Source organism: Vidua chalybeata, chromosome 5 (assembly GCF_026979565.1).
Source record: "Vidua chalybeata isolate OUT-0048 chromosome 5, bVidCha1 merged haplotype, whole genome shotgun sequence".
Lineage (NCBI taxonomy): Eukaryota > Metazoa > Chordata > Aves > Passeriformes > Viduidae > Vidua > Vidua chalybeata.
In genome coordinates, this window is record NC_071534.1 from 18,976,618 (window position 1) to 19,003,797 (window position 27,180).

The window sequence follows — 27,180 nt, forward strand, 5'->3', positions numbered from 1 at the left end:
AAGTTCCCCTGGTAAATAGGAAGCTAATCCTGCACTTGCTCTCCCCAGGAGAATGGCTGTTCCAGCCAGCAGATGGACGACCTGTTTGATATCCTCATCGAAAGTGGAGGTAAGGGGATAAAGCCAGCATTTCCCTGGGTCTGAGTCTGGGGATTGCAGAGCACCGAGGGGAGAGTCTGTCTTGGCCTCGCTCTTTTATCCGTTGTCCCTTCCAGTGCCTTTAACACTAGCAGTAGTCATTAAGGCACTGAGGGAGATTTTAGTCAGGCCTTAATATGATTCTGTGATTCTTGATGGCTCTGCTGCATCAGATTCAGGCGCATCGCTTCTGAGATGCTGGACAGAGATGGGATTTTGTGGAGGTGGGCTGAAAACTCCCCATAGTGAGGCAAGCATGGGCACAGGATGTTTCCTCATCCCAGCCAGTGGTCAGTGATGGCTTAGTCTGGGGGGTGTCTGTGGCCCTGGTGGGTGGGAGGGATCCTTCTGGTATTCAGCCAGACTTTTCCTTACCTGGCCTGTTTGTTCCCTCTACAGAGATTTCTGCTGACTTCAAGGATCAGTCATCCCCAGCTGGGAAAGAACCACCTGTGGCCCCGGCCTGTTCCCCACCGCCCAGCAGCCACCACTCCTCTGAGCTGGCGGCGCCGGTGTCCCTGGGGCAGCCGGTGCTCGTGGGCCGGCTGGAGGACTTCCTGGAGAGCAGCACCGGCCTCCCGCTGCTGACGGCAGGCCATGATGGGCCGGAGCCCCTGTCCCTCATTGATGACCTCCACAGTGAGATGCTGAGCAGCTCGGCCATCCTGGACCACCCACCTTCACCTATGGACACCTCAGAATTGCACTTTGCTCACGAGCCGTCTGGGGGCATAGCCCTGGATCTGGCTGAGGCTAACTTGGACAGCATGGACTGGCTGGAGCTGCCAGGGGGTTCTGTCATGAGCCTGGCTCCCCTGAGCACCACGGCGCCCAGCCTCTTTTCCACAGACTTTCTTGATGGACATGATCTGCAGCTGCACTGGGATTCTTGCTTGTAATTCTGTGAGCAGAGACTGAAGGGAATGGGTGTGGGAGGGCACAGGCATGCAGAGGAAAGAGGCCAGTCAACCAAAAAAAAAGAAAAAAGAAAGAGCTCCTAGTATTTGTACTCCTCCCCTAACAGTGTCCTTCCTGCGTGAAGCCGGCAGTGGGCCAGGCCAGGGCAGGGAGAATGGCTGCTGGGGGCGACAAGACGCAGGAGGAGTTGTGGGGCTGGTGGCCTCCTGCCCACTCCACACAGCCTGGCCCAGCCAGGGTGAGAGCAGAGCCAGCAGCCCCTGTTCCTCCAGGCAGGAGCAATGGCAGCATATTGTTCCCTCACGTGGGACAGAGCATGACTGGGCCTGAGCCGTTTCCAGAAGCAGCACTCTGCGCCGTCCTGGGATTGGCGGATAAAGGGGGTTGTGCTGCCCCAGCACGGTTGGTCTTAACGGTTGTGGAAGGGGATTCTACCTCTGGAGCAGGATACAAAGGCAGGAGGGCTGCCTGGGGCCCAGAGCAGCTGCCCTCTGCACCACCTGCCATTTGTCAGGGGAGGGTCTGATCTGCCACAGGGCTGGGAAGAGCTGGGCAGAACAGGCACCTTCTCTAAATGTAGCCAAAGGGAACCAGGGCTCCCCACCAACCTGGTAATGTCTAAGCTGGTTTCCCAAATATTGCTGAGCTTGGCAGAGGCCTGCTGGCCTGCCTGCTAGCTTCACTTGCTTTGGGCTGCAAAACAGGTTTTTAAGGTGCTAAAATCAAGTCCTTATATGTTAAAATGTGCTGTCAGGCACAGCCCATTGCCCCCAGCTCCTACATCACTCGTGACAACCCCAGGTGAGCAGGGCAGTCAGCCTGGGCGGGGACACGAAAGCACCTGCGTGTCCTGTGGAGCAGGTGAGGGGCACAGCTGGCAATCAGTAACATATCATTGGGGGCCATGTGCAATCTGTCTCCTGCCTTCACTGTGTTGGTGCTTCACTGTAGCACATGCCCTAGTGGAAAGCAGCACCTGGGGATGGATGTTGGATCCCATAGGCAAGGAAGGGGAAGTGGGACTGTAAGAGTAGTGTTGTGTGGCACAGCACAGGTCCTGGCTCAGTGACTGTGAGGGCCCCTTTCTGGAGAGGAGCCTGAAAGCAAGTATTGGGCAGCTGACCTCTGCTCTTCCCTCCCTCCAGTCCCACAAGGTAAAAGGCAAAAGTAAATGGCTGCTTACTTTGAGCTGGTGCTGTGTGTCCCTGTGGGGGCCCAGGCTGGTGCCTTGGGGGATCTGCAGACTGAGCAGGGGGTGGACAAGCCCCCAGGACCTCAGAGCCATGACAATGCTATTCTTGGGCAGGGCTCTGTGGTAGAACACCAGGCCTGTGGCTTGCTCTTGTGCTGTTACTCCTGTTATTTTAGAATTTCACAGCCACACTGAGCAGGTGGGACATGGTTTACGTGGATGTGGCCACCTTGCCACAAGGTTGTCCCTGCTCTGGCCCTGAGCTGGGTCTAGGCTGCTCACACTGAGTAAGGTGGGGGAAGGTGTGGCTTCTGAAGTCGTGCAGACTGAGGTACTGACCTGCTCAGGCAATGAAAGGATCAACTGAAATCCTTCTCAGTATCTCCCCGAGGATGCTGTCCTCACCTTTCCCCCATGGTGCGCTGCAGAGCTTCCTGCTGGGGAGGGGTAGCTGTGAGCTACGTGCTGCTGCTTCCCTGCAACTTTGGTACCTGGTCCTCTTCCCAGGGAGAGGCTGTGCCACAGGGGTGCTGGTACCTCTGCTCCATGGCGAGGCAGGTGAATGCCAGCCCTGCACAATGTGCTCTCCCTCAGCCACTGAACTGGCAGCAGCGTAGGGCCATGCCTGTTTGCAGCTGAGAGATACTCCTGCTTTCCTGAGCCCTTTGCTTGTTAACTGCATGGGGAGCCACTCTTAATCATTTGCAGGGGAAGCCTGCTGGCAGCTTCCTTTCTTTCCCCTCCTCTCTCCTCTGGCCCTGAGCTGTAAGCAAGTTGGAGCCTCTTATCTGCTTCCCTCAGTGTCTGAGGATACCACCCCCCTTCCCCACAGACTTTTTATTCCTCAAGCTACAGTGTCACATCCTAAAAATCAGAATAAGAGTCTGGTGGCCACCCCCTTTATCCTCCTGAGCCTTCCCTGAATTCTCTCCTGGTGCAGCCCAGGTGCTCACTGGGATCAGTGAGTACTTAGCAATCACCTTACAGAGCTTTCACCAGCTCTGCCAGGGCAGCTGCCCAGCTGTGGGGGAAGGAGGCAAGGAGTTTCTAAGGAAGAAAGTATGGGGGGAGTGGGAGGACCTCTGAGATGCTAGGGGGAAAAAGTGAGGCTGCCTGTTTGTCAGACTCAAGCAAAATCAGGTTCTTCTAGCCCATAGTTGCAGTAGCCCCCACAAAAACCAGCTGTGTGATTTCTTTGGTACAAATAATTACAATTCTGCAGCTATTAAAGGAGGAAATTATCAATAAAGTGCAGTGAGCTCCTAGAGGAAGGTGGGAGCGCTCCAGCTGCAGTCCTGGCCTGACCCAGCCCTGGTTCCTTGCCCTGGGCCAGGTACTCCAGTGATTGGCAGAAAGATGCCAATGCCTAATAGCAGTGTTGCCCTTCCCAGAGATTGCTGGTGGAAGGCTGAGCTCACAGCTGCTCCCTTTCACCTTCACCCATCTACCATCAGGTGTGAAACTGTAGGAATTTAGTGACCCTGACTTTGCCCAACGTACTTGCATTGGCTGAAGAGCTTCAAGGAGCCCAGAGGATACAGAACCATGAGCCTCATGTCCTGAGGAGCCTGGCTGACCTGTGGGAGCCCCTCTGCACAAGGGGCTTCTGCCAGGAGAGTGAGTGCTAACCCTGTGCCTGTGGGCAGAGGGGAAGGTGGTGCCTCAGCCCTGGAAATGTTAGAAAGTCTTTTCCCCAAACAGTACCCAGAGCAGGCTTGCCCAGTTCTCTGCTTTCTTACTATTATTTCTTTGAATAATAGTTCAATAGTTATTTGTTGGAAGAGGTATTCCCCTGGACATACATTTTTGCACCCATTGGGAAAAATGAAGTCTGATGTTCTGCCTCTACCTTGAATGTAATCCTGAATCTTTCTGCTGTAACCACTACTTGTTTGTAATGTGTATTTGACTAGCACGCACTCTCCCTTCCACTATGCAGCCAACGGCGAGGAGTGATCAGCACCATCAGAGTTGGATGGTGTTGGGGCATCAGATCCAGAGTGAGTATTCAACTGGAAAAGGATAAAAGTGACAAGTTAATGGGGGAGAGAATGGATCTTTAAATTGAATTATTTTTTCAGTTACAAATATTTGAAGAAAAAAAAAATCCATTTTATTAAAAAAATTCCAAACAGCCACGTTCTCAAAAACTTCTCTGCTATGCTGGTGGGAGGGCTTGGGGCCATTCTGCCTTTTCCAGCTAAGGGTGGGTGATCCCTCCATGTCTTTCTCAAACCTGAAAAAAGCAGCTTAAGTGGTGGTGGCTCATCCTTCTCAGCTGCAGGGAGATTCCCTCAGTGTATGGAAATTACCTAACCTGCAACCAGAAGCAGGTTTTACCAGGGACAGCTATGAGTCTCCCCCAGCCCAGCAGTCTGGTCTGGACTGCAGGTGGTGGTGAGGTGACATTGCCTTCCACAGCCACATTTCCAAAGGAATTACCTTCACTGAAGACACTCACTTTCAAATCAGAACATACGCTGCAACTTCCATCCTCCCACAAGCTTGAACTTCTAAACACAGTTCTCCCAAGTTCTCCCAGTGCCCTGTTACTGTCCCACTTTGCAGCTCAGGCTACACCTTCTTTTTCCAGAGACACTTCTTGTACAGACAACCCTGCTGTCCCCACCACCCAGCCCTACTTTCTGCTAGCCCCTCTGCCTTTCCTAAGGGTCCTCCCCCTGCAGTGTCCCTACAACCCATAGTTTCCAGTATTTCTGGCTTTTCTGGGGCTCTGCTGTGGACCTGCTCTTAAGGCTGGTGGCACAGAGGTGAGGCAGGGCTGCCACTGCTGGCAGCAGAACTGGCTCCTGCTCTGCAGAACTGGCACCTGACCTTGTGGGTTGCTCCAATGCAAGGAGCTCCCTCGGTGCCAGCACAGAAATGGGATCACCATTGTCAAATGCCAGAAAGGAAAAATTAAACCAAGTCCTGGCCCTGTCAAAAAAAGATAAAGCCCAGCACTCTCCCAAGACACAGTTTTTATTTACAAACCCACCAAATAAAGGAAAGTAAGAATCTAGTGTCATCCCATCAGTAGTTTGTGCTCACAGACAAGCGCTTTCAGTAGAAAGTCACAGACTCCATATCCAGAGCCACCACCACAAAGCAGCAATTCTCCACTCCTGACCCACGTCCCCGTTGCCATCGCAGGGCAAGGAGGACGAATTAGTCTCCCTGAGCCAGCTCCAACCTAAACCTTGTCCTGAGCTACAACAGTGCCAAAATATACATGTTCCTGGAGTAAATTTACAGCTTTTTGGTTAACAGTAAAAATCATCTAGAGATTAAAATGACAGCTTGAAACACTCTTGTTTAGAGGAGAGGTGGTTTTTGTCTGCTCCCAGAGTAGGCAATGACCATCCCCTAAGGCTGTTACAGTGGTAACAGGCTGGTAAATTTGGGCAACTCCTGTCAACACCCCACACCAGTGCCAGTGAGGTGGGATGAAACTGATGTCACTTCCCCTTTCTCAGCTGCAGGTCAAAGGAACTTGTCCGCATGTCCTCCAGCAGAGGGGAGCCCTTGGCTGGCACAGAAGGGATGTGCTCTCCCTGATTCTGTACAGCAGTGAGTCTCTCACCAGCCCAATTCCACATGCAGCTACAGTGCCAACTCTCAATGGCACCAGCTCTCATGGATCAAAGCCACCCCACAAGGGCCATCTCTTCCCCACAGCTCCAGCCACAGACATGCTCACATCCCCACACATCACTGCCGGCCCATGGGGCAGGGCACAATGGCCCCAGCCAGGCTGCTCCCCTGGGCACTGGTGGGGAGGCAGGGCTGAGGAAAGCAGAAAATGGGGGTGGCAGAGATGTGGAAAGTTGGGAGGGGGCACTTGCTTTTTGTAGCCAGAACACACTTGTACCTTTGCAGCATCACCCTCAACGATCAGACCCCTCGGGTCTGCAGCTCAGCCTCTCGGCACTGCTCCATCTGTCCCAGGTGGTTTGGCAGCCCCCAGGGGGGATTTTGTCACAGATACAACGGGGTGGGGTGGGGAAGGGCAGGGGGTGAGACATGAGGGGGTGGAGGAGAAGAGTGTGGCCATTGAGAAAGTCCCCAGGATGGGGTGGGGTGGGGGTCACCCATCTATATCCCAGCTGAAGAGATGGTGCTTCACGAGCATGTCCTGCACCCCTTCCTTCAGTGGCTTCTTCTCCTTCTCCTGCAGGATGACACAGAGACGTGGGTCAGTGCACCACACCCAGAAAAGGGGAGGTTGTGTCTGCAGGCAGAGCCTGAGCATGCCAAGGCTCTGGCACCCAGACAGAGCAGCTTCCTGCACTTCCCACTTTTACACAGCTGGCACAGGGAGAGGCCTGTGGTTTGGAGAGCATGGGGGAAAGGGAGCCTGTCACTTCCCTCTGCCCCAGCTGGGCAGGACAGGCAGCCCCCTCTGCCATCACTGCCCCACAGCTCCTGCTGCACAGCCTGCCCTGGCAGGGAAAGCAGCCCCATCCACAGCCTCTGGAGCTGGCTCCAGAGAAGGCAGAGGATGGGCTGAAGCACAAAGCTGGGAGAGGGAGGCAGTAAGTGAAGCCCCTGGCTCAGTGAGAGAATGAGAGAAGCCACTTACTCACCTCCCTCTTTATTGGCAGCTCCCAGTCCTGAGAGAGGCTGAAAGCAAATTTGCCGAGGACTCTGCAACAAAGCCAGAAGAGAGCAATGTTAAAACAGACCCCCCCTGACCACACTCCCAGCCCACAACTGCTGCCCCAGGCACACAAATACACTGCCTCCTCAGCTTGTCCTGGCATGCCACTAAGCTTACAAGGATGAAATTCCTTGTTTGATGGTGTTGAAAAGACAGCAGCAGTCACTCATTCCCTGTTTCTCCCTCCTTGCTGGGCTTCACATCCTCCCAGGCCCAAGCTGGAAGAAGGAGCTTGAAGATGTGACTCAAGTGCAGCCCCTACAGAGCCTGGTGCAGCAGCACAGGGAGGCACGGCAGCCCCGAGCTCTGCGGGACTGCAGACACGCCTGGCTGAGGGCTGCACGCAGCTGGCAATGGCAGATGGCAGGTTCCTGTCCAGAAAGCAGACCCCTTCCTGTAGCACCTCAGAGTTCTGCAGCGCCCTCCCTCTCCCTGGAGCAAGAGAAGTGTCCTGCAGCAGAAGTGCTCTAAGGGGCTAGCACAGGGAGCTCCCTTGCTGGCTGGGAGAAGTACGATGTAAGACATGAACCAGTCCCCCTCGGTCCTTTGGCTATGCCCAACTGGCACTGCCCCCATGCTGTGGGACACAGCGGCCCAGAGGTGGCAGAAACCGTCTCCCACTCAGCAGCAGGCTGAGAACACCACACCTGGCAGTGTGCACACACAGGCCTGCTCTGGCTACAGATGTTCCCACTGGGGCCTGAGGCAAGTGGGTGGTGCACACAAAGGCCAGCTTCCCCTGAACGACAGCAGGAACCAGGCTGGAGCAGTGGTGATGGCAGTGGGATTTGGAGCAGTGGGGATTTGCCTTCCAGCTCCCTGGAACTTCACCTGGCTTTGCAGAGTGCAGGAGGGCCAGGAGCATGGATGCCCGGAGCCCCAGGGATGTGTGTCCTGGGTTCCAAGTGACTGCCTTGTGTAAGCTCAGGCACTGAAGCTGCTTTCAGGCCCCGACACCACTCCCTCACCTAACCAGGGAGTCAGTGGGTGATGGACTCCTTCCCAGCCAATGACTGTCCAACTGTCTCCCTAGCACATTCCCTGCTCCCTGCTTGGACTTAGACTACCTAGCAAAGGACATGGAGAGCAGTGGGGTTGACAAGGCAAACTCTCCATCAGAGTAGGTGTACAGCAGGAAGCTGCTGGCAGGCAAAGGCTGCCTGCTTGTCACAACAGGACCCCAGGAGCCAAGCTCTTCTCTTGGATCAGGCAAGCACAGTGCCTCACAAATAAACTGTCCAGAGATTTCCTGCTGTCTCAGCACACAGCAGGAAATCTCTATGGCTGGGATGTCTGGGCAGCCTATGCTGCAACTCACTGGAGAGGGCTCAAACCCAGCCATAGTGAGGGCCACCTCCTGCAGAAGAGGAAATCTATTCCAGACACTGGTATGGGGACATGCCATTGTGACACTCACCTCAGCTCACATTTGATCTGCACCCAACCAGGACTGCGCAGGAATGACCAGGGATGGAACCACTTCTCCACAGTCTGCAGGCTTGAACACAGCACCTCCAGCCACAAATGCAGCACCTGCTCACTGCAACGATGGGGCATAGGCTCGTTACTCAGCTGCAGCCAGGAAAGAAACCCCATCCCTCTGGAGTAGTCTGTTTTCAGCCCAAGCTTTGAGCCCCATCCACAGCCCTGTCCCCAGTGGGAACAGGATAACCCCATAAACTTGTGTGAGCCACCACATACAACAGGAGCTCCTTCTTCCACCTAGGAATCAGGCCAGCACAACACACAAGGAACAAGTCTCTCCCAGTGGCTGCAGTGAGAGGGGGGGAAAATGATGCCGTGGTCTATGATTGAAACCACTGCTGCCCTTAAGCCCACTCTGCCCCTTCCCAAGCTCTTTGCAGCCAAAATGCTAAGGGTACCAGGGCCAGATGACTCACTTGAGTCCAACACAGATGAGAGAACGAAGCTTCACATCCATCTGTGCATGTGCAGCATCGTGTGTCATGTTCACAGCCTGAACTGCCTGCAGGGAGGGAAGGTGTGGTTACTGCTGGGCAGCCACTTCAGCAACGCAGCCAAATGCTGCCCTCCCTGGAGCTCCCACCCCCACCAGTGCCCCCTGCTAGCACCAGAGGGGCTAAGGGAAGGTCTGGGAGACTCTGGAGCATCTCCCTCCAACAGTCTCCATAGGAAACGTCCCCAAAGTAGGAGCTGGGCTCTGGCTGGGCTTGAGGCAGCACTCACCCGGTAAAGCAGCTCCTCTGGAGTGAGGACTTTGCCATCTTCATCAAGCCTGTAAAGATCACAGCAGAGACCCAGCTAGCTCCAGTCACCCTGAGCACATGCAGGCCTTTCCTGCTTCATACTCCAACAGTTCTCGTGCTACTGCTGAGCCCAGGGGTGCCCCCGCAGCCATGAGAGCCACATACAGACTCAGAATCAAACACAGGGGCCCAGGGGAAGGGAAAAGAGCCACTATCAGCCCCAGGTCAGCACAGGCACAGCAGCCTGCTGACACCACACCCACAGGAGCATGGGGCAGACCATGAGCCTTGCCAAGGTGCAGAGCAGCATCCGTTTGATGAGCACGGAGGACCAGGGCACAGACCTGTAAGTCTTGCAGAGCACAAGGCGAGAATACACGGAGCCAAAGTCCCGTTCCACTTCCCGGCTTGCAGCCTGGAGGACCAGAGGGACACTCAGCACACCTGCCCTACAACCAGTCACCTCAGCCCCCTGACAACACTGCCCCATGAAAGGAACTGGGACATCTCACCTCTTCAATGAACAGCCAAGGGTGGCAGGCCCCCCCCAGCAGAGATGGTTTCTTCAATCCATGTTCAAATATGGACTTCAAGGCTGGACAGAGTGTCCCTCGCACCAAGTCTGTCACTCCCTCTGTGACAGAGTCATCTCCAGCAATGGAATACTGAGGAACAGGAAGAGCCAGCTCTCAGGGGGAAGAGGTGGAGATGGTCCACTCACCCACACCTCTGCACAGACCAATTCCACTCCCAGGTGCCTGCCAGAACCCCTTCCCTCCTCTACCTGTCATGCTCTTGCATAGGGCCCCATGTTCTGTGCTACTGCAAGGGATCTCCTGGGATCTTTGTGTTTAGGTGGCACCCAGGAGATCACACAAGTGACCCCAGCACCATCCTGGCAGCATTCAGCACACAGGAATGTGATGGTGTGATGCTGACTGAGCTAAGGTGTGGAGAGAGACTTGCACTGAAGGTCTCTGGGACTCTGTAAACTGCTAAAAGTCAAGACAAACAGAACCAAATAGGAATTTCCAGGTCAGGGGGTACACCACTTTGAGGTATCACACTGACACACTGCTAACATCCATAAGTGGGATCCTCTCTGTTTCTACAGTTAGGAGGAGAAACACTCAGCAGTGCAGGACATTTCTCTGCACAGAGAGGTGATCTGCATCTAAGAAGCCAGCCCTGAGAGAGGGGGAAGGAAGCAATATGTCAATACTGACATCTCTCTGAGGGCTTCTCTAGGGGGACTTGGGTCAGCCTTTGAGCTCTTCCTCACTCCCCAAATGCTGAGAAGAAAGAGAACTGGACCTTCTCCACTTCCCCTGAAAACTGATGAGGTCAACAGCTGCTGATGTTTGTCTCATACACACTACCTGAATCTTGAGGACACATTGAAGTATCTCCTATAGATAAATGCCATCCCATCACTGCCAGCTGTAAGAGGAACTAAGACAGATTGTCCCCTTGGGCACAGCTGCTTGGGAAGAATTTACTGTCATGGTCACAAAGCATGAGCAGGATCCATAGGTACAGCCTCAAAGGAGTAAAAGAACACAGGCAGCTGGGAGCAGATAGAATCACTGCCCTGCTTCCTCATCTCTAGGGTCCTTGCAACCTCAAGCATCCCACACAGGTGCCTCGGCAGCCCTCTGGGGCCCTCATTCTCCACTTGGTCAGCATGAGGGAGTTGAGCAAACAGGCTTAGGAAGATAAGCTGCCTGATCACATCACAAAGCACTCAATGGCCAGAGAAATCAAACAAGACTGAAGGAGGGAAATCTATGGCTCTTTTCAACTGTGTTTTTTTTCAGTTATGACATAACCCTTTTTTTAAATGTGAAGGTTTTTTTGTAATGGTGGGGTTTTTAAGTACCTCTTTACTCCGCTCATCCAAGATCTCCACAAATTTTGCAGGAAACCAACCTACAAAGAGTAAACAAAGAGATGAGCCTGACAAAGATACTGAGAAATCCTTACACGAAGCCCAGTGGGAGCTGAGATAAAAATCAGAGTTCATAGGGCCTACCCCCAAAGAAGGAAGCAAGCTGCCTCAAAATCACAATAACTAAGGCAGTTGCACAAGAAAGTCAATTGCAGGATGCTGCTCATACGCAGCAGTGGTGACATGCACCCAACCACCCCATGGCAGGAGGATGGAGCCTAAATTTGCTGTTTGCAAGAAGTAACCAGGTCACTGCTGCATGACTGCTCTCATACGTTCCCTTTGTCCCTAGCGGATACTCTGAGTACCTGGCAGAGCCTTTGCTGCCAGAGCAGTTGTTGTAGATGAATGGATGCTCTGCATCCACACTCTCCCCAGTGCAACCCATCCTGTTCTCACCTCTCAGTCCATTCAGCTCTCCCACCCAACAGTGCTCATCCTTCTGGGAAATTATCTGAAAAAGAGGGAATGAAAAATACCAGTTGAAGAGGTTGCAGTGGCAGGAGGGGTACAGCTGCCTGGCTGTGTGTCCACAATGAGGAAGTGCTTTCTTCTCAACTGCTTTGCCAATGCTCTCTTTTCATGTGGCCCAGGGCCTTCAAGGGCACAAAGGTACTGCAAACATCCTCTTCTCCCCACTTTTAGATGGGATGCTCACAGTTAAATGCAAATGGATGCTTTTACAGTCATCTCACAATTCAGTGTGCAGCGTTAAACTGGGACTTGGCTTGGACAAAATCCATCTTTTGCACAGCCATGCAGCAGCCAGGAAAGGGACTTGGCGGCAGCGAGAACAACCCACAGGACAACACTCACAGGAACACACTGCCTCATCCCCGGGCAGTCCCTAGGAGCACCGGCTGCTTCTCTTGGGCTCCTAACTGGACTCTGAGCTTATCTCCTCCCTTCTTTCCCCTGCAGGAGAGGTAGCATAGCGTCCCAAACAAGCTGGGTCTGCTTGTTCCCCGTGATGCCTGTCCACAGTCTGACACACCGTAATGATGTCGTTCTTGCGGAAACCCAGCTCGTCATCATCGTGGCGCTCAAAATCCAGCAGTGCCTTGGCTCGGCGGCGCCTGTTGCGGGAACAGGCTACGTAGTTCTCGTGGTCCCGCTGGTGGCTCTCCATGCTGTAGTCTGGGGTCAGATCCTAGCAGGTACACACATGAGAGCAGAGAGGAATCAAAGTCCACAGGTGACTATCTGCCAAAGCTTGCCTGCTCTTGTTCCCAAACCTTTTCCTGCTCCTAGATAGCAGACAACCTCTCAGCACAGCCCTCCACCACAGATGAATTAAGCAAGCCTCACCCTCCAGCCATAACACCTGGCATGCTGTTTCTCAAGCCCACACTTCAAGAGCATTTGAACAGCCTTGTCCTGTGTTGAACACTCAAAACCCATGCCTGGAGCACATAGCAGTGCAGATCCAGCTGTTTCCACTCACAATTATGCAGTTCTTGGGATCCACACACTGGAAGTGCCGTGCCACCTGGAGAATGGCCTCACGCAGGTCAGCCACCAGCTCTGTCTGCTTGATGTTCTTGGCTTTCAGTGCTTCCAGATCATCATCCCCTGGTGGAGCCCATGCAGCCAGAGGGAAAGCAATGAAAGTAAAGCAAGTATATGGTATTTATTTTTTTGTTACTGTTAGAAATTACTGGTTCTGAAGAAACTAACATCAGAAGTACCTAAACTAAGGCAGGTACTTACTGCCAATCTATTCAATAATGTAAATAGTACATACCAACCTGACTGCATCAAAGTTTAAGGAGATGATACTTCAAACCGCATATGGAACTGGAATATGTCATCTTTGATCTGCCTGGGAAACTCAGTATACCAAGGTACTACCTTAGAAAAGTGTCGATAATATATGGTCAGCTGAAAGGTGGGACACAAGACTGGGGAACTTGCAATAATTCCCTTCAACTGAAATTCTCTTGAAACTGAATCAAGTTTTGGTTGAATTACTTCTGATATTTGTATAACTCACAGGCTGAGAGCACTTTCTTCACCGAGTCTTGGAAAAGATCTGAAAAACTAAGCCCACTTTCCTGTCCCAGTTACGAAGTCAGAGTCAGGAGAGACCTCAATCTCCCTAAGAGCCAGACTTCAAATGTTTGGGGTGTACAGAAATGGTCATGAGCCCAAAGTAAAAGTTACCAAAAAGTTACCAAAGCGTCTTTTAACTATCACTAATCCCCCCAGGAGTTTTGACAGCCTATGTCTATTACTTTATGCAAAAAGACACCTGATGGGATGGATTCTTAAATGTACCTACATGCCTTAAATACTGGGTACATGATGTTTGGGAACAATGAACCATTTCTTTATTTTTCTAAAAAAATAATTTTGTATTAAATCCAAAGTATACTTTCATATATGTATTTTTGCTCCCTCTATAATATACTGAAGATGTGGTAGCTTGATTAACAAAATTAACATTTAAACTGATGTATTTTTTCACTGAACTCCAATGTTTGTACAAACACAGCTTTTATTCAGGAGCCAAGTAAATCACTGGCTAGCAAATTAGTACTCTGCTTATCCTCTAGCAGCATTATAGAAAATCATATGAATAAAGGGTGGCCTGAGCTACAGCTGCTGTAACAGCTATATACACATTAAGCTTCTGCTAATTGAAAGGTGATTTAAGAGTACCTTTTAATCATGTGATCCTAATTAAAAAGACCCAAACTTTAGAAACATAAATAAAAGCACAACATTAGATAGAAAACAATTATAAAAATAATTTTATATTTGCTAGATTAAATTAGTTGAGATACATCAGCTACACAGAGCTTAAGAGAAAACTGAACTTTGCTTCTGAACTAGAAAAATTGTGGGGCATAGTTACTCCCAGTCCAAGCAATAAAAAAAACCCCAAAATCTCCTCCTCCATATCCAGGGGTAGGTACAGAGCATGCCAGTACTCTCACTATTCAGAGATGCAGAGATTGAAGATAGATAGGTGAGCACGTAGATGTTGGGGGTTCCCAGAAATTTCAAGCTGCTAAAATAGAATGAGACCAGAGAAGAAACTAAACCACAGCTACACTAGCTCTGTGGGCTGCTCTCATTTACATAGATCATTGATTATTTTGTCATCTCTCAGTCCCATCTGGCCAAAACACCATGCTCTTCCTTCTCTACTCAGATCAATCCTAGACAAACACAAGCAGGTGGGAAGCAAGTTCCACACTCTCTCACCTTAGAGTGGCCATGGTACAGAGGAAAGCAAGCTGGCATGTCCCCCAGACTCACCTCACTGCACTCAACATGTACACTTTCAAACTTCAACACCCGCATTTCCAAACAGGAAACCACACTGCATGATCAGCCACATGTGAGGAGGCTCTACTTTTGAGTCTGCAAAGACTGATGAGCTGCACAGCTCTGCACAGGAGGAGCTCTTCTGCATTTCCTTCCTGCAATGCCCACACAACAGGAAAACACCTCTTGCACATTCTGCTCTCCACCAAATAATCTTTCCTTATTTATTTCTCTTCCTGCATTGTAAATCTGGTTCAACTCTTTGAATCTCAACTACAGAAAGCCCTGACCAACCTGATCTTGCATGAGCAAGAATCTGCCTCAAGCAGGAGACACTGGAATACAGACACTGAGAGGTCTCTTCTAAACAGTGCTCCTGTGATTCTATGACTCCTGCGCAAGTTACTACCACATCTGAATTCACTCTAAGGAAGAAGAATTAAGCTCTGGGTAAGTTCTCCTTCCCTCCCAGATGAGGAAAGTAAGTACCAGTAAGTAAGTACCAGTACTACAGAGTAACTACCACAGGCAGCAAACTACATTTAGGACTGATTGTCAGTTCCCAGTAGAGGGTGAATTTATCACATACAAGCTTTCCTTCCTCTCACTTGGGCTAAATTTTTCCATTGCGGTCAACTGCTGCAGGATGACAACTTCTCAGTTTTAACCAACATTTTAAATATTAACAATAATGTTAGGTAAAACACATGATGGTCATTGTACAGAAGCCCCACTAAAATGATAAAACCCTATCAATTATCTCTGTTCTACCACTGATATATTTTGAAGCTTGAACTTAAATTTTATCTTTGTGCAAGTGCGTAACTCACCATCACCTCCATAAAAATATTCAAACTGTCAAGGAGACTGAGACAGAAAAAAGGTGTGTGAGGCAGCCAATTTCCCAGCAAGTTCAGTCTGTACCAACTGTATGATAACATTAGATACAAAAGCTCTGAGTTTAGGTTGCTCAAGCAACTTTCCCGTGTTTCTTCACTTCTGCATGCTTGACTTTACAGCATCGTGGGTATTCCACCAAAATTTTTATATGTAATGCTCTATGTGCTTGTAGGAAACTCATGACAATATATCAGCTTCCTGGAGATCATCAGAAAAGCTCCTCTCTGGAAAGACCACTAAAGCCCATTTTTAGATTTATTCAGGCCATTTCAACAACAACAGGAACACTGTTTGAGCCCTGCAAATTCAGTATGTTGTCTTCTTCCGGAAAAACAATTCCTGTGGTGACGTGTGGTAATTTCAAGAAGGCTAGCCAATTTCAAGTAAGGTGATGACACTGAGGCTTACAGCAGAAAGGGCTCTTATGGAGTCAAGAAATAAGTTACTCTTAAACCCCTCCAAAAGCTATTCTGACTGTGCCCTTTCTGAACATATGTTGGCTTGGCTTGTAAGTGAAGAAAATTAAGAGTCAAAAGCAAGACATTGTTGAAGTCACAACATAAAACTCTCAGAATAAGTAAGGGAAAACATAATGATGCTTTCATTTATAATTTTGATGAGTGACACACTAGACATCCTGCCCTGTCTCACATATTCAGAGATTTTCCTGAACTGAGCAGAGTAAGATCAGAGAGTACCACATCCAGCCTGTGGATTGCATAAGGTCTGCCAGAAAATGTGTTTGACCTGTTGGTCAGTGCAAGAAGGACATTACAGCTGGGCTGAGCTGCACCTCTTGTTGGTCCACTGTTCATGGACCATCTAACCTAAAATTTACTTTCTGAGCTCAGATCAAAGAAATCAAGTAGTAAACTGCACTTCTTCCCTCTCATCCTTCAGTTCTGACTCCCTTCTCTCCAATCCCTCTGTCCCAATGTTTCCCTCCTTTGCCTGCTCCCCTCCTTCCTAAGCTGCTTACAGCCACCAACAACACACGGAAGGCACAGGATTCTCCTTACCAAAAAGCAGAGAGGTGATGCCGGATTTCCTGCGCTGAGTCCTGCGTCGCACAATCTGTGGGAGAGGGAACAGAGAGAATGAAGTGCACACATTAGGACAGACTTCAGAAGTAAAATAAAGCAACTCTCCATTCCAGTCAGTTCTGGGCAAGGGGTCCTCTCATTGACCACTAGAAGGGGCAGGGCAGTGAACTGGCAGTTTTAGACAGGAATTGCTCTAGTCCTAACACATTGAATCAGCTTTACTGCTCTATCTGTTCCACGTGCAACAGGTACTTTATCCCTTAATTATTAAAAAAGCATAACTGAAGTTCAAGAATCAACTACAATCCATGTAAATATAATAATTATTTTATTTTAACTCTTAAATAATTTCAACTCTAATTCTATTTGTTGCAAAAAGCAGTTCCACATGTATATAAATTTTTAAGTGTATGGCTATTACATTTTAGAATTGCCTGAGTGTCTTGTTTGCAACTATAGATTTTAGTCCAAGATTAAACACAGCTGCATTTTTAATTTGGCTCCTCAAAAGCAGCTGCTGCTGTTTTCTGACTCTACCTTCCAAGGTTATTTTAGTGTACCAGTTTCTTACTAATGGATTAAATTCAATTCCTACTCTGTGCTTCAAGCAAATTCTGCCAAAAGCATATGTTGTTTCATTTAGTTTCCATTAATGAAATGCATCACATTTCATCATCACTCTCATGAATGATAATTACAATCAGTGCTAATATCCCTTTCATCTGGGGATTTATGATTTATCAACCAGGACAGAATTGGCAGCATATCATTGGTATAGGACTTCCCAATACATTTTCTTCACTGTGTAACAATTATCCTGGAACCAAAAATCCTCTCAAACAGGAGGACCTCCTGGTCACAAACCGTAATTGGGTGGGAATATGTAAGGGATGGTAAAAAGGGAGCAGCAGAGGCAGTGGGACTCTGTGCACTCACTTTGGATAAGTTGTTGACAGTGGTGCTGGAGTTGAGCAGCTGCCCCTGCTCTGCGATGAGGTAGGCCAGGTGTTTGCGGCGCTGGGTCTCCACTGCCACGTCCGTCAGCGAGCCAGCCACGCGCATGGCCTCTCGCAGCAACATGTCTGCATCTTCAATCTGGCTCGGGATGTCTGACAGCGTGTTGAAGATTGAGGCAGAGTTCTCAGACTGGATCAGCTCATCCTCCTGCAACAACACAGTAATTTTTGCCTCATGGAGGGGTAACATGACAACTGTGCTCCTGAGGCTGCTAGATGCAGTTTTACATTCAGTGTACAGCCTGGGCAGGTACAACTAGAAAATTCCATTAAAAAAACCTTCAGCAGGAAAAGTCCTAGCTACTTTTGAGAGGGGAACAGCATCTTTTACTGCTCTACTGCACTCTCCTCCTAGAATTCTAGCTGGCATTTTTTTGAATCACAGCATTCACCATTGAAATGAAATCAGCACAGAAAATCAAACTCAAACCTATTCTGCACCAACCACTAGGACTGGTCACAGCAGGGATCTTGCTAGGGATAAGAGAATGGGAGTTGCACTCTAGAGCGCCTGCCATGTCAAACTGTGCTCCACCTTCCCCTTACTCCCAGCAGGATCACCCTTGCCCTTCACACAGCAAACTGAATACAAAACTGTTTTTCACATAGAAAAGGAAAAGATCAGGCCAGCCAAATCAAATTCAGTCAGGACAATGTTCATCTCCTAGAGCATTCAAGCAATGCCATCCAAAACTTCCCAGATGATCACAACTTTGGCTTTCTCTTTCCTCCCGGATTGTGCAAAATCAAGAGGTATCCCAGTTTAGGTTTAGATAAGGTGGACCCTCAGGCTGGGATCTAGACTGATTAAAGGGTGGCAGCTGATGAGGTTTAATTATGTGGCAACAAATGAGGTATGCATGGGAAACAGCAATCTCTAATTTCAGTGAAGTTTTTCACAGCCTCCAGTTCTGAAGGTAGCAGGAAGTTGTCTTCCCTATCACACTTCCAAACCACATACAACAAGCAGATACAAAACCTTCTTGCCCTGAAATCTCAGAAATAAACACTGAAGTATGATAAAGGTGGGAGAGGAGTTGGGAATTACCTTCATACTTAGCATGCCCAAAGTGACTTGGAACAGCACCAGAGAGCCCTCGTAGAAGAAGAGGTCCCAAATACGCAGCAGCAGCTTGATGTGGACAACGCTAGCGAAAGAGGTGAGGAACCAGTGCAAGGTGATCAAGGAGAGCTCTGTGAACAGAGACATGGAAAATAATCACAACAAAGGAAGTCAGTCAACCATTGAAGGTGGACTCTCCTAAGGGCTTTCCTCCATGCATTGCCTCCAGGATCAGGAGGTTTGCTCCTCACCCTGGTGCTCCCCTTTGTGAAAAAAGAACAATACTCTCTGTCTGCATGTCACCCTGGCAAGAAGTTTCTAGGGCACACTTTTACCAATGTCATGCTCCTGAAGCAGCTTGTCCAGGCGGGGCAGGTACTGCACGATGAGCTGCCGCAGGACACGCTGGTCTGTCTGCACACCCATGAGGGTGGTGCTGAAGTAGGAAGCAGGAACCAATTCCTCGATGATAGCACACATCATCCAGAAGGCATCTTCCTCCTCCAAGAAGAGCAGGAGAGAGGCAGCCACCTAGAATTTTGAAGGAAGAAAAACTGCATGTTCTAAGAGGGAACTCTTACAGTAGAGAAAAACTGCATGTTCTAAGAGTAGAACTCTTTCCCCACTTTCTCACATGGAGAGATGGACCAGTATCTAGGTGACAAAAATCTTGCTTCTGCAGGAGCTCTACTGCAGTCTTCACTGAAGGGATTTCTCCTCAGTATAATGACTGCCCCCTCCCCAACAGATGGATCACAGTTTTCTGTATCTTTGGATGTGTGGTGCTATTCTGCTCTCCCTTCTTTAGGAAAAGTATTCCAGGTGGAAGGGACTTCTCTTCAGCTCACCTAGAGACCACAGTATCTGGCAGCATTACCTCAAGTAATCTGCTGTAGTGTAGCAGCCAGATACAAACTGATCCCTATCACAAAGACACTCTAAAGGCAGGTTACCATGCCAGTGCCCTGACAATATCCAATGTCTGGGTAGAGCCAGGCAAGTCCCCGTAGTATCCTGCGCAGCCGTGGCACCCCGATGCTGTTCATGTTGGAGAAGCAGGCGTTGCTGGGCATTGTCCGTAGCAAGTCCTTTTCAATCTGTCATGCAGCCATAAACAAGGACAGAGTCAGCTTGAAGCATCTTAAAAACTGCCTTCAGCTCTCCTCTCTGCACTTCCCCTGGCTCCCTGCCTCAGGGAACTCTGCCTCCCCACACCCACCCATAAGTCCTCAAGCACCAAAGAAGATGTCCCTGTCCAAACATCTGGGGTCAGTTTAACAGCCTTCAAAGACATGTGGGAAAATGCCAGTGAAGACAGTGGCTTGCCGAATCCCTAGAAATACTTGCCTAAACTCAGACCCTAGTTTCACCACTGACAATAGGAAACATACACTAGTTGGGAATTACATCTGCTTGGATTTCTAGCATGGCTTCCCAATCAATGAACGTGGCCAAATCCGTGAAGTCAAAGGAAGAGGGAAAACACCCTTTAATAGTCTGGCTGGTGTTCAGAAACTTTGTGCTCGAGGGAACAAAGACAGGCCCTGAAAGCAGCTGCCACAATCTCAACAGAGGTGCATCTGTCAGCCCTTCATCCTTCCCTTCCCTCAGTGACTATGAGGATGCTTGCTGAGATGCAACTGCAGCATTTTTCTAACCCTTTTCCCGCTGTCCTAGGAAAGAATAGAGCTAAACAATCACTATTCCAACAGAACAGAGGAGAAATATGCCCCACAGGATTAAGCTTTAGCAGGATTTAACCACACATCCTCTCAACTACCCCTGCTGCAGCTGTCAGGCAGACACCCCATCTTCCTCACACAGCAAATCTTGCCCTTCTTCCCAGTCAGCACTAGGAAGGATCTCCTACCTGTTTGGCAGCAATGGTTTCATCATTAGAGCTGTTTTTTACAATATCTCGATATGACATCTCTGAGTTCCTCTTCTTCTGCAAAGCCCCTGAAAGGCGCATCCACAGCTGGAGGGACAGGGTGAACAGAGACACAAGTCACTCAGCCACAGAAAGCCGTAATCTGGCACCCTCTCAACTGCCATCTCAAGAGATCCCATTACATGATCTCTTACTCCAGGCAGGAGTACCTGCCCAGAACAGGCAGCACTCTCACCTGTGGCCTCATGCTATGTGGGATGCCGGCCAGCACCAGGGAGCGCAGCTTGTCTGAATGTGGCAGGGTGACCTCAATTTTGTCCCAGGTGAGGTCGCCCACATCATGGTTGTGTGTGAATTCCAGATGAGCCTGCCACTTGAGCCTCTGCTGTGGCTCCTCTGTCAGTGGGACCCCCAGAAGCTTGCTGGAGTTCGGCTCAGCACCATCTGCTTCAGCAAAGGGAAGAGAAAGGAATGGAGACAAGTGAGACAGGGAACAGGAGAGGAAATGAAAACATGGCAGGGTGGGAAATAGGACAGCCATCTGAAAAAAGCACATTCAAAACATTCATATCTTCCAGTCAGAGCATGGAAAGGCAAAGGTTGGTTTCTAACTGCCTACTCCATGCAGCAAATTTTATGGTCATAAGCAAAAGGCTTGGGACCTTGAGAAATAAAGAAGCTGTCGGCAGGCTCCTAGTCTCTGCTTACTCATGATTTAGACTACAGTGTGGCTGGAATTAAACAAGATCCTGGCAGCAGTCATCCTGCTGGGTTTTGCAAGGATCTGTAAATCAGGCTGACAAAAGCATAGCAAGGCTCAGAGCTGGAAAGCAGAAGCTATATGCCTCATGGAAGTAATGAGGTGAAAAGTGTTAACTTTGGGGCTATTTAATCACCAAAAATGCTTTAATAAGGACACTTCCAAATTCACAATGAGAGAGCACCTTAACCTGAGGCTGGCTTCCTAAAATAGATACTTTAGCACAAGGATAGGTTTGACATAAGGCACTCTGTCCTTCATCATATAATACACCCCCAACAATGCGCTCCAAATCTTTCTGCTCATTTTATAATGCACAGATGTTCTGCCTGAAAAAAAAATCACTATGTTCTGTCCTCATCTTCAGGTCATTGCTTCAAAGAGGATCCTCTATGACTCAAGGTGCCTCAGGGGCACACATGCAAACAACTTCTGCCCTTACATTATATAGCCTGAGCCCTGGGAATGACCCCCAGGGCACATGAAACAATTCCTACATCTCCTACTTCTTTCTCTTCCTCTTTGCTAAGGCAGCCAGCTGTTGTAGCTTAATGCTCAGCTTCAACAGCACTCCATGCCTCCTTCTATTTTGTTGTCTGCCCCCATAGCTTGCAGAAAAACTAGGATGTAGGTTTTTGCCCTACACTTTGCTGAGGTGGGTAGAACGTACCACCACTCTCCTTGGCCATGAGTTTTTCAGGAGACAGCACATTTCACTGTGCCTGCTATGAGCCCTTGCAATGCTGCTGAACACAATGGAGATCCCACTGTGAACTGGGAAAGTAGCCCTTCTCCAGCATGCAGCTGCTAACGGAAATGGTAACACCTCAACTTTTCTTCCTCTTCCCCATGGCATAAGGGGATTGAAATAATCACTGCATAGTCTATGCTCTGGACTTCCATAAGGCCAGCACGTCTAATGCACTTGATTACAAATGGTAGGATACAGAAACAGGTGTGTAGACAAGACTTAGCACAGAATGGATGTAAAATCCTGCCACACTTAAAAGCATGGGAAGGGCTGAACACAATGCAGGTGGGAGGGACGGGACTGGTTTTACCTTCCTTGTCAACTCGGAAACCGAATTCATCGTAGCGGAACTCCAGCTGCTCGACAGATTCTTCTTTCTGGGAGATGTGAGGAAGGAAAACAGACATTTTCAGCAGTTTATCACTGAATAACCACACAGAGATACATAGATATTGTCTCATCCCACCACTGCCCACTCTGTGCCCTTTGAGCAACTAGACCCCTTGCCTTTAATTTTTAAAGCCTCCCATCACAATTCCCAGCTGAGGAGATGTTGCCTGTCATTCCCATTTTGACTTCTCTGTGGAAAAAATCTATATAGATTTTCCCAGCACGACTTCACCTCAGCATCTTATCAAGATCAGAACTGCTCACCTGGAGGAACACACAGCCCTCCTCATGGACTGAGGAATATAGACACACCAGGTAAAGTGGCCTCTACTGTCTGCATCACTAATACACAGCTGTCCTTCCTGTTACCTCTGCACATACACTGCAAACTCAGCTCCCTGTACCACTCCATCTCCTGCCTGTTGCTCTCAAATGTCCTTTGAAAGGCAGCAGGCAAAACTGGGATTTGCACCTATGATGCAAGTCCAAATTATAGGCCAAAGAAACTTAAAGTCCGTAACCTTAAAAAAATCTCAACCTTCCTCATCTGTGCTCATGGTTGGCATTGGAGCATACTGGGGGATACACACTAAGATTACCTCCAGGCTTTTTTTAGAAGTAAATACCTACTGCTCTCTCCCCTTTCCTGCAAGCCCACCTGCACCTCCTGTGGGGACTCTTGCAAGCACTGCAACCAGGCAGCATGTAAGAAGCAAGAAGCACTGCCTATACACCTCCAACAAAAAGCTTTAATCTGCTTTCAGCAAACACTGTGGCTAAATTACAAAATTCCACAGCTGCTTCCTCCCTTCCTGCTCTACCCACCTGGTGACAAGCTTGAAGCTAGCATTTCCTGCCATGCACAAGCTGTCCAGAGTAGCTTGATGATGACAGAGGCTCCCTGAGGGCGTCAACATTTTTACAGTGGAGCAATAGTTGCAAAACAGCAGGGAAATAATTCACAGAAGTTTCTTTATGCTCTGCAAGATCCTCTTGCAAAAGCCAGGATGCAACCACAAAACCTGTGAAGTCCATAACCAAAGCACTGGAGGAAAAGTGCACCTCTCTCTCCTTTTCCCTGTGGCTTTCAGAGACCACCAGAAAACACCAGGTTCCCCCTACTTTTGCAGAGCCAGAGAACATCCCCACCGTGTCCCACACTGTACCTGTGTGTATTTTGCCAGGATCTCCTGAGGCCAAATGCTGGGTGTGAGTGCTGAGAAGGGACCTCCAGCAGAGGGAGTGTGATGGCCTAAACAGAAAGAGATCAATGCATAGCAGTGAAAACCTGGAAGAACACGCTTGGATGATACACTCTCCATACAGACTGTTCCAGCATGGGAAGGACTCACTCATCAGTTTGTTGCTACTGCTACTGTAAACATTGAGACAGCTCCCACTACACCAAGGAAGCCAGTAATTTCAGATGGTTTTGTTCCTTTTTATTGAGCAAAAGAGGCAAAAGGGCCAAATGGAGTTACCTCTAAGAAAGTGGTTCTTAGGAAAGAGAAATAGTTCCATGGCACCATATGATCACTCATCTGCTTGGAAAAGCTGTGTGATCAGCTGTGAACAAGCCACGGGTATCATCACCAAATAAATATTATTTTGCAGAAGTAAATTCCTCCTATGGACCAGCATCAGCAGCACTCCAGAGTTTCCTGAAACTCTGTCACTCAGGCACCAGAATGGAAAATCAGAGCCCCCAGAAAGATGCTCAACTGCTCCCTTTTTTCCCAGCAGGCTGGGATATTGTCAGACCATGTACAGAGAGATACAGCAATGAAAGTATGCCTATAATCTTGGTCTTTTGTGTTCAAGACAAGCACTCTTCCAGTCTCAGGTAGAGCCCCAGTGAACAGCTTCCCTTGGAATACATGCAGACATCAAGTCTTGCAATTGAAGCAGATACACATGTCCCAAGTCTTCTATTGTTCTATCAGCAAGACAAAGGTCTACTTAGCCTTGCAGCATAGTCTCCCCCAGGGTTATGTGCCCTGAAATAACCAGCTTGACCAGGAAGGAAGGTCTAGAAAAAAGTACAGGGTGGGAAAGTTGGCTTCTTTACGAAGGAGACGACCTAGTTTTAGCAAAGCTTCTATCTCAGAAGTCCACAACTGAACTGCAGTTATTCTTCAGCATTCTGTCTGTCCTACAGCTACCACTGTACAGCAAAAATCTCTCACAGTCATTGTGAGCCACTCACTTTGGGGGAAGTGTTGGGGGAGAACAGAATCAAGCAAATATTAAGGAAAAATGGGGAAGGCAGACCACATTTCAACCTCCTTCTTCCTCTCTGTTCAATCGCTGAAAAAGCCTCTACATTGTAAAAGAAGGAACTGAGTTCACCCTGAGTGAAAAGGCTGCTGGGTCACAAAGTTTCCTCTCAATCTGACCAGAAAATATGTCATGTAAAGAATGGTTCTTGGAACCAGAAACCTTTGTTATGAAGTTTCAGCTGAAGACAGAGCAAGCAACAAAATGAGAAGATACTGTGTCAATTTCTGTGCGCTCACCTGACATTGCACTAGGCAAGGCTGAGTGGCACAGGTGTCAGCAGGCCCAGAAAAGCTGTCCACAGAGGTGAGATGTTACATTCCTGTTATAAAAAGAAAAAAAGGGTGATGAGAGAATTCAATTAGCATCTAAGAACATGGTGGGGGACTGACAGACCCCTTACACACAACTTCCTCACGTGAAAATTAAATTCCTTAGTATTTAAGTTCCACCCCCATAAGAAATAAATTATAGAGACTGGAATTTCCTTTTGGTTTCATACCTACTGACCAGCTAGAAAGAGCACACTGTCATTTGTCTTGTGGAAATAACAGCATTGCTGGTTGAAAGAATGTAAAAAAAACAAGTCAACTTTTAACACCTTTTCCATTGCATATTGTGAGTCCTGTATTTAACGATGTAAACTAGGAAAATACCCCATACGTCATCATTTGCTGAAGACACTGGCCATGGAGAAGGGACAGGAATGGTGAAAAGGGTTTAAGGGGTAATCATTAGATTACCCAGTAAGTCCAAAAGAAACTTTAGGAGTAGCACCACAAAGCACAGGAGTAAAGTGTGTAGGGCTGCAGAATACAAGTCCCTGAAGCATGTGGATATGGACAAGATGCTATCAAGTACCTCTGCAAAGAGTCATGAACCAGGCTCCTCTGATTCAGGCAATCGAGCTCTCCTCCTTGCTTTCCTGACACTAGTTAACAGCGTATTTTATGGGGCTTTCTATGGGGATTTCCAGGAAAACAGTGGAACAGTTCAGTAATCAGAGAGATTCTGGACTTTAAGATCAACCTTACAATTTGTGTATGGGAGACAGCAAGAGTCACCTCTACCAAGCAGATAAAGCTAGTGCTGGGATAGATCAGTCACTCACACCTCCTTGGGAAAGAACCTGGGACAAACTAACATTTGCACACCTAGGATGGCTTTTCTAGCTTCCCTTTTCATTTAAGCTACTTATGACTGTAAGCTGCTAAAAGGAGGAACCCCAGGGATTCATCCCACAGGCCCTATCCAAGTTGTTTCACAGTGCTGATTAGTACAAGTTTATATTGCCTTTGCATCTCAGTGAGCTTTCCAGTGAGCACCTGCAGCCAGGAAGCAACTTGCTACAGCACTCCAAGATAAGCAGCTGCACAACACTGCAAAAGCATAAAAAACATCTGTGTCTGGGAACACAATAAGGTTTCCTCCTTATGCATTTAAACAGCTCTCTGCCTGAGAAAGAACAGCCTGGATGAAAAGACACTCTGATCCATTCTGACACTAATGCTTAGGGCAAAAAGAATCACAAACAAACAAAAAAATAAAATCCAGCTTTTGTTTCTGAGTAGTGCTGTCCACAGGATGGTCAGTTGCATGTCCACCAGTTCTGTAAATGTTTGTGTGTTCTTCCCGACACTCCAGTCCCATTTGTTCCCTTAGCACCAATGCTTCTCAGTAGTTGAAGACATAGCAACAATTACAAAATTAGCATCTGCATGCTCATATTATATGGGAACACACATGGCATGCATCCCAAGCAGGTAAATTGGCTGACATTTCCCTTTCAACATAGCTGTGAATGCATTTTGATGCTTTTTTCACTGCCTCACAACCACGGCTGCTCTGTTCTTCTCCCCTGCCTTCTCTCAGCTCAGTTAACCCTGTTTCCAATGGCTTTTATTAGGAATGCAGTCACCACGTGGTATGTCTGCCACGCTTGTCATTGGCTGTGCTCTGAAGCCATCCTCAGTGCCTTGAGCTTGTGAGCAGAGATTCCCCTCAGCCATTATTAACCTTCATTGCATGTACAACCACTGCTGACCCAACCTGCTGTGGAGGAGCCAGGCCAGGGTGTCAGGCACGTGGCTGAGAAAAAAACCCATAATAAGGGAATTAACCACAGTGCTTGGAAACAGGGCAGGAGAGTGCTGAGTGAGTCTCTCCTTGTCCCAAGACAGGTGTAGCAGATGGAACACCCTCCCTTGTCCATGTCATCACACCCTAGCCTCTGCCTTGCTGAGGATCACTCCCCTCCCTGCTCTCCTATCCCTGACATTAGAGCACTGAACTTGGTGGGCAGGTTTTTCCTGCCCCTGGTTTCCATAGAAACCTTCCTGTAAGCACCCATCTGGGACAGAGGCCAGAGAGAGCGTGAGGCTCACCTTGTTGCTGGCATGGTTGTGCAGAAGGGCAGGGTGAGCAGCCGGAATCACACCAAGGGAAGGCTCCTGCTGTGGCACATGGACACACTGCCCTGGGCACTGCCCTCAGAGCCAGTTGTCTCCAAGAGAAGTTGCTGAGGCCACTGAACCAGCCCTTCCAGTATTACAGGGACTGGGAAGAAGGTTCCCTGACACAGCCAGGCACCACCTAGTGCGAGCCAGGAGGAGGAAGAGGATATCTGACACGTGGGATTGACATAGTAAGGTCTTTCCTTTGACTGAGGGATATAAACCTAAAGCGACTCTCAGGCTCTCCTAGCCAGGAGATAGCAAGTAACAAAAGGGCTC

At 48.8% G+C, this 27,180-nt stretch overlaps 2 protein-coding genes across 7 annotated transcripts in view; one reads left to right on the plus strand and one right to left on the minus strand.

Annotated features, from left to right (window-relative positions):
• Window positions 1-4,382, plus strand: part of MRTFA (myocardin related transcription factor A) — a 93,696-nt gene extending 89,314 nt beyond the window's left edge. Inside the window, exons 15-16 of the mRNA XM_053942492.1 lie at window positions 49-109; window positions 538-4,382. Of these exons, the coding sequence (XP_053798467.1) occupies window positions 49-109; window positions 538-1,037 (561 nt within the window). The 3' untranslated portion in view covers window positions 1,038-4,382. The remainder of the gene's footprint in view (window positions 1-48; window positions 110-537) is intronic.
• Window positions 4,383-5,212: 830 nt separating this feature from the next.
• Window positions 5,213-27,180, minus strand: part of SGSM3 (small G protein signaling modulator 3) — a 29,230-nt gene continuing 7,262 nt past the window's right edge. For 5 of the 6 annotated variants that reach the window (XM_053944109.1, XM_053944106.1, XM_053944105.1 and 2 more), the window contains 21 exons: window positions 24,688-24,770; window positions 23,338-23,423; window positions 22,092-22,158; window positions 20,506-20,717; window positions 20,250-20,357; window positions 19,333-19,476; window positions 18,715-18,910; window positions 18,365-18,510; window positions 17,237-17,464; window positions 16,277-16,331; window positions 12,529-12,656; window positions 12,079-12,234; window positions 11,484-11,538; window positions 11,016-11,065; window positions 9,649-9,801; window positions 9,481-9,551; window positions 9,117-9,165; window positions 8,810-8,895; window positions 8,326-8,448; window positions 6,835-6,895; window positions 5,213-6,419 (listed from right to left, as the gene is read on the minus strand). In XM_053944109.1, coding sequence (XP_053800084.1) covers window positions 6,336-6,419; window positions 6,835-6,895; window positions 8,326-8,448; window positions 8,810-8,895; window positions 9,117-9,165; window positions 9,481-9,551; window positions 9,649-9,801; window positions 11,016-11,065; window positions 11,484-11,538; window positions 12,079-12,234; window positions 12,529-12,656; window positions 16,277-16,331; window positions 17,237-17,464; window positions 18,365-18,510; window positions 18,715-18,910; window positions 19,333-19,476; window positions 20,250-20,357; window positions 20,506-20,717; window positions 22,092-22,158; window positions 23,338-23,423; window positions 24,688-24,694 — 2,265 coding nt within the window. In that variant the 5' untranslated portion in view covers window positions 24,695-24,770 and the 3' untranslated portion in view covers window positions 5,213-6,335. The remainder of the gene's footprint in view (window positions 6,420-6,834; window positions 6,896-8,325; window positions 8,449-8,809; window positions 8,896-9,116; window positions 9,166-9,480; window positions 9,552-9,648; window positions 9,802-11,015; window positions 11,066-11,483; window positions 11,539-12,078; window positions 12,235-12,528; window positions 12,657-16,276; window positions 16,332-17,236; window positions 17,465-18,364; window positions 18,511-18,714; window positions 18,911-19,332; window positions 19,477-20,249; window positions 20,358-20,505; window positions 20,718-22,091; window positions 22,159-23,337; window positions 23,424-24,687; window positions 24,771-27,180) is intronic. The other variant, XM_053944111.1, reaches the window with a different exon arrangement.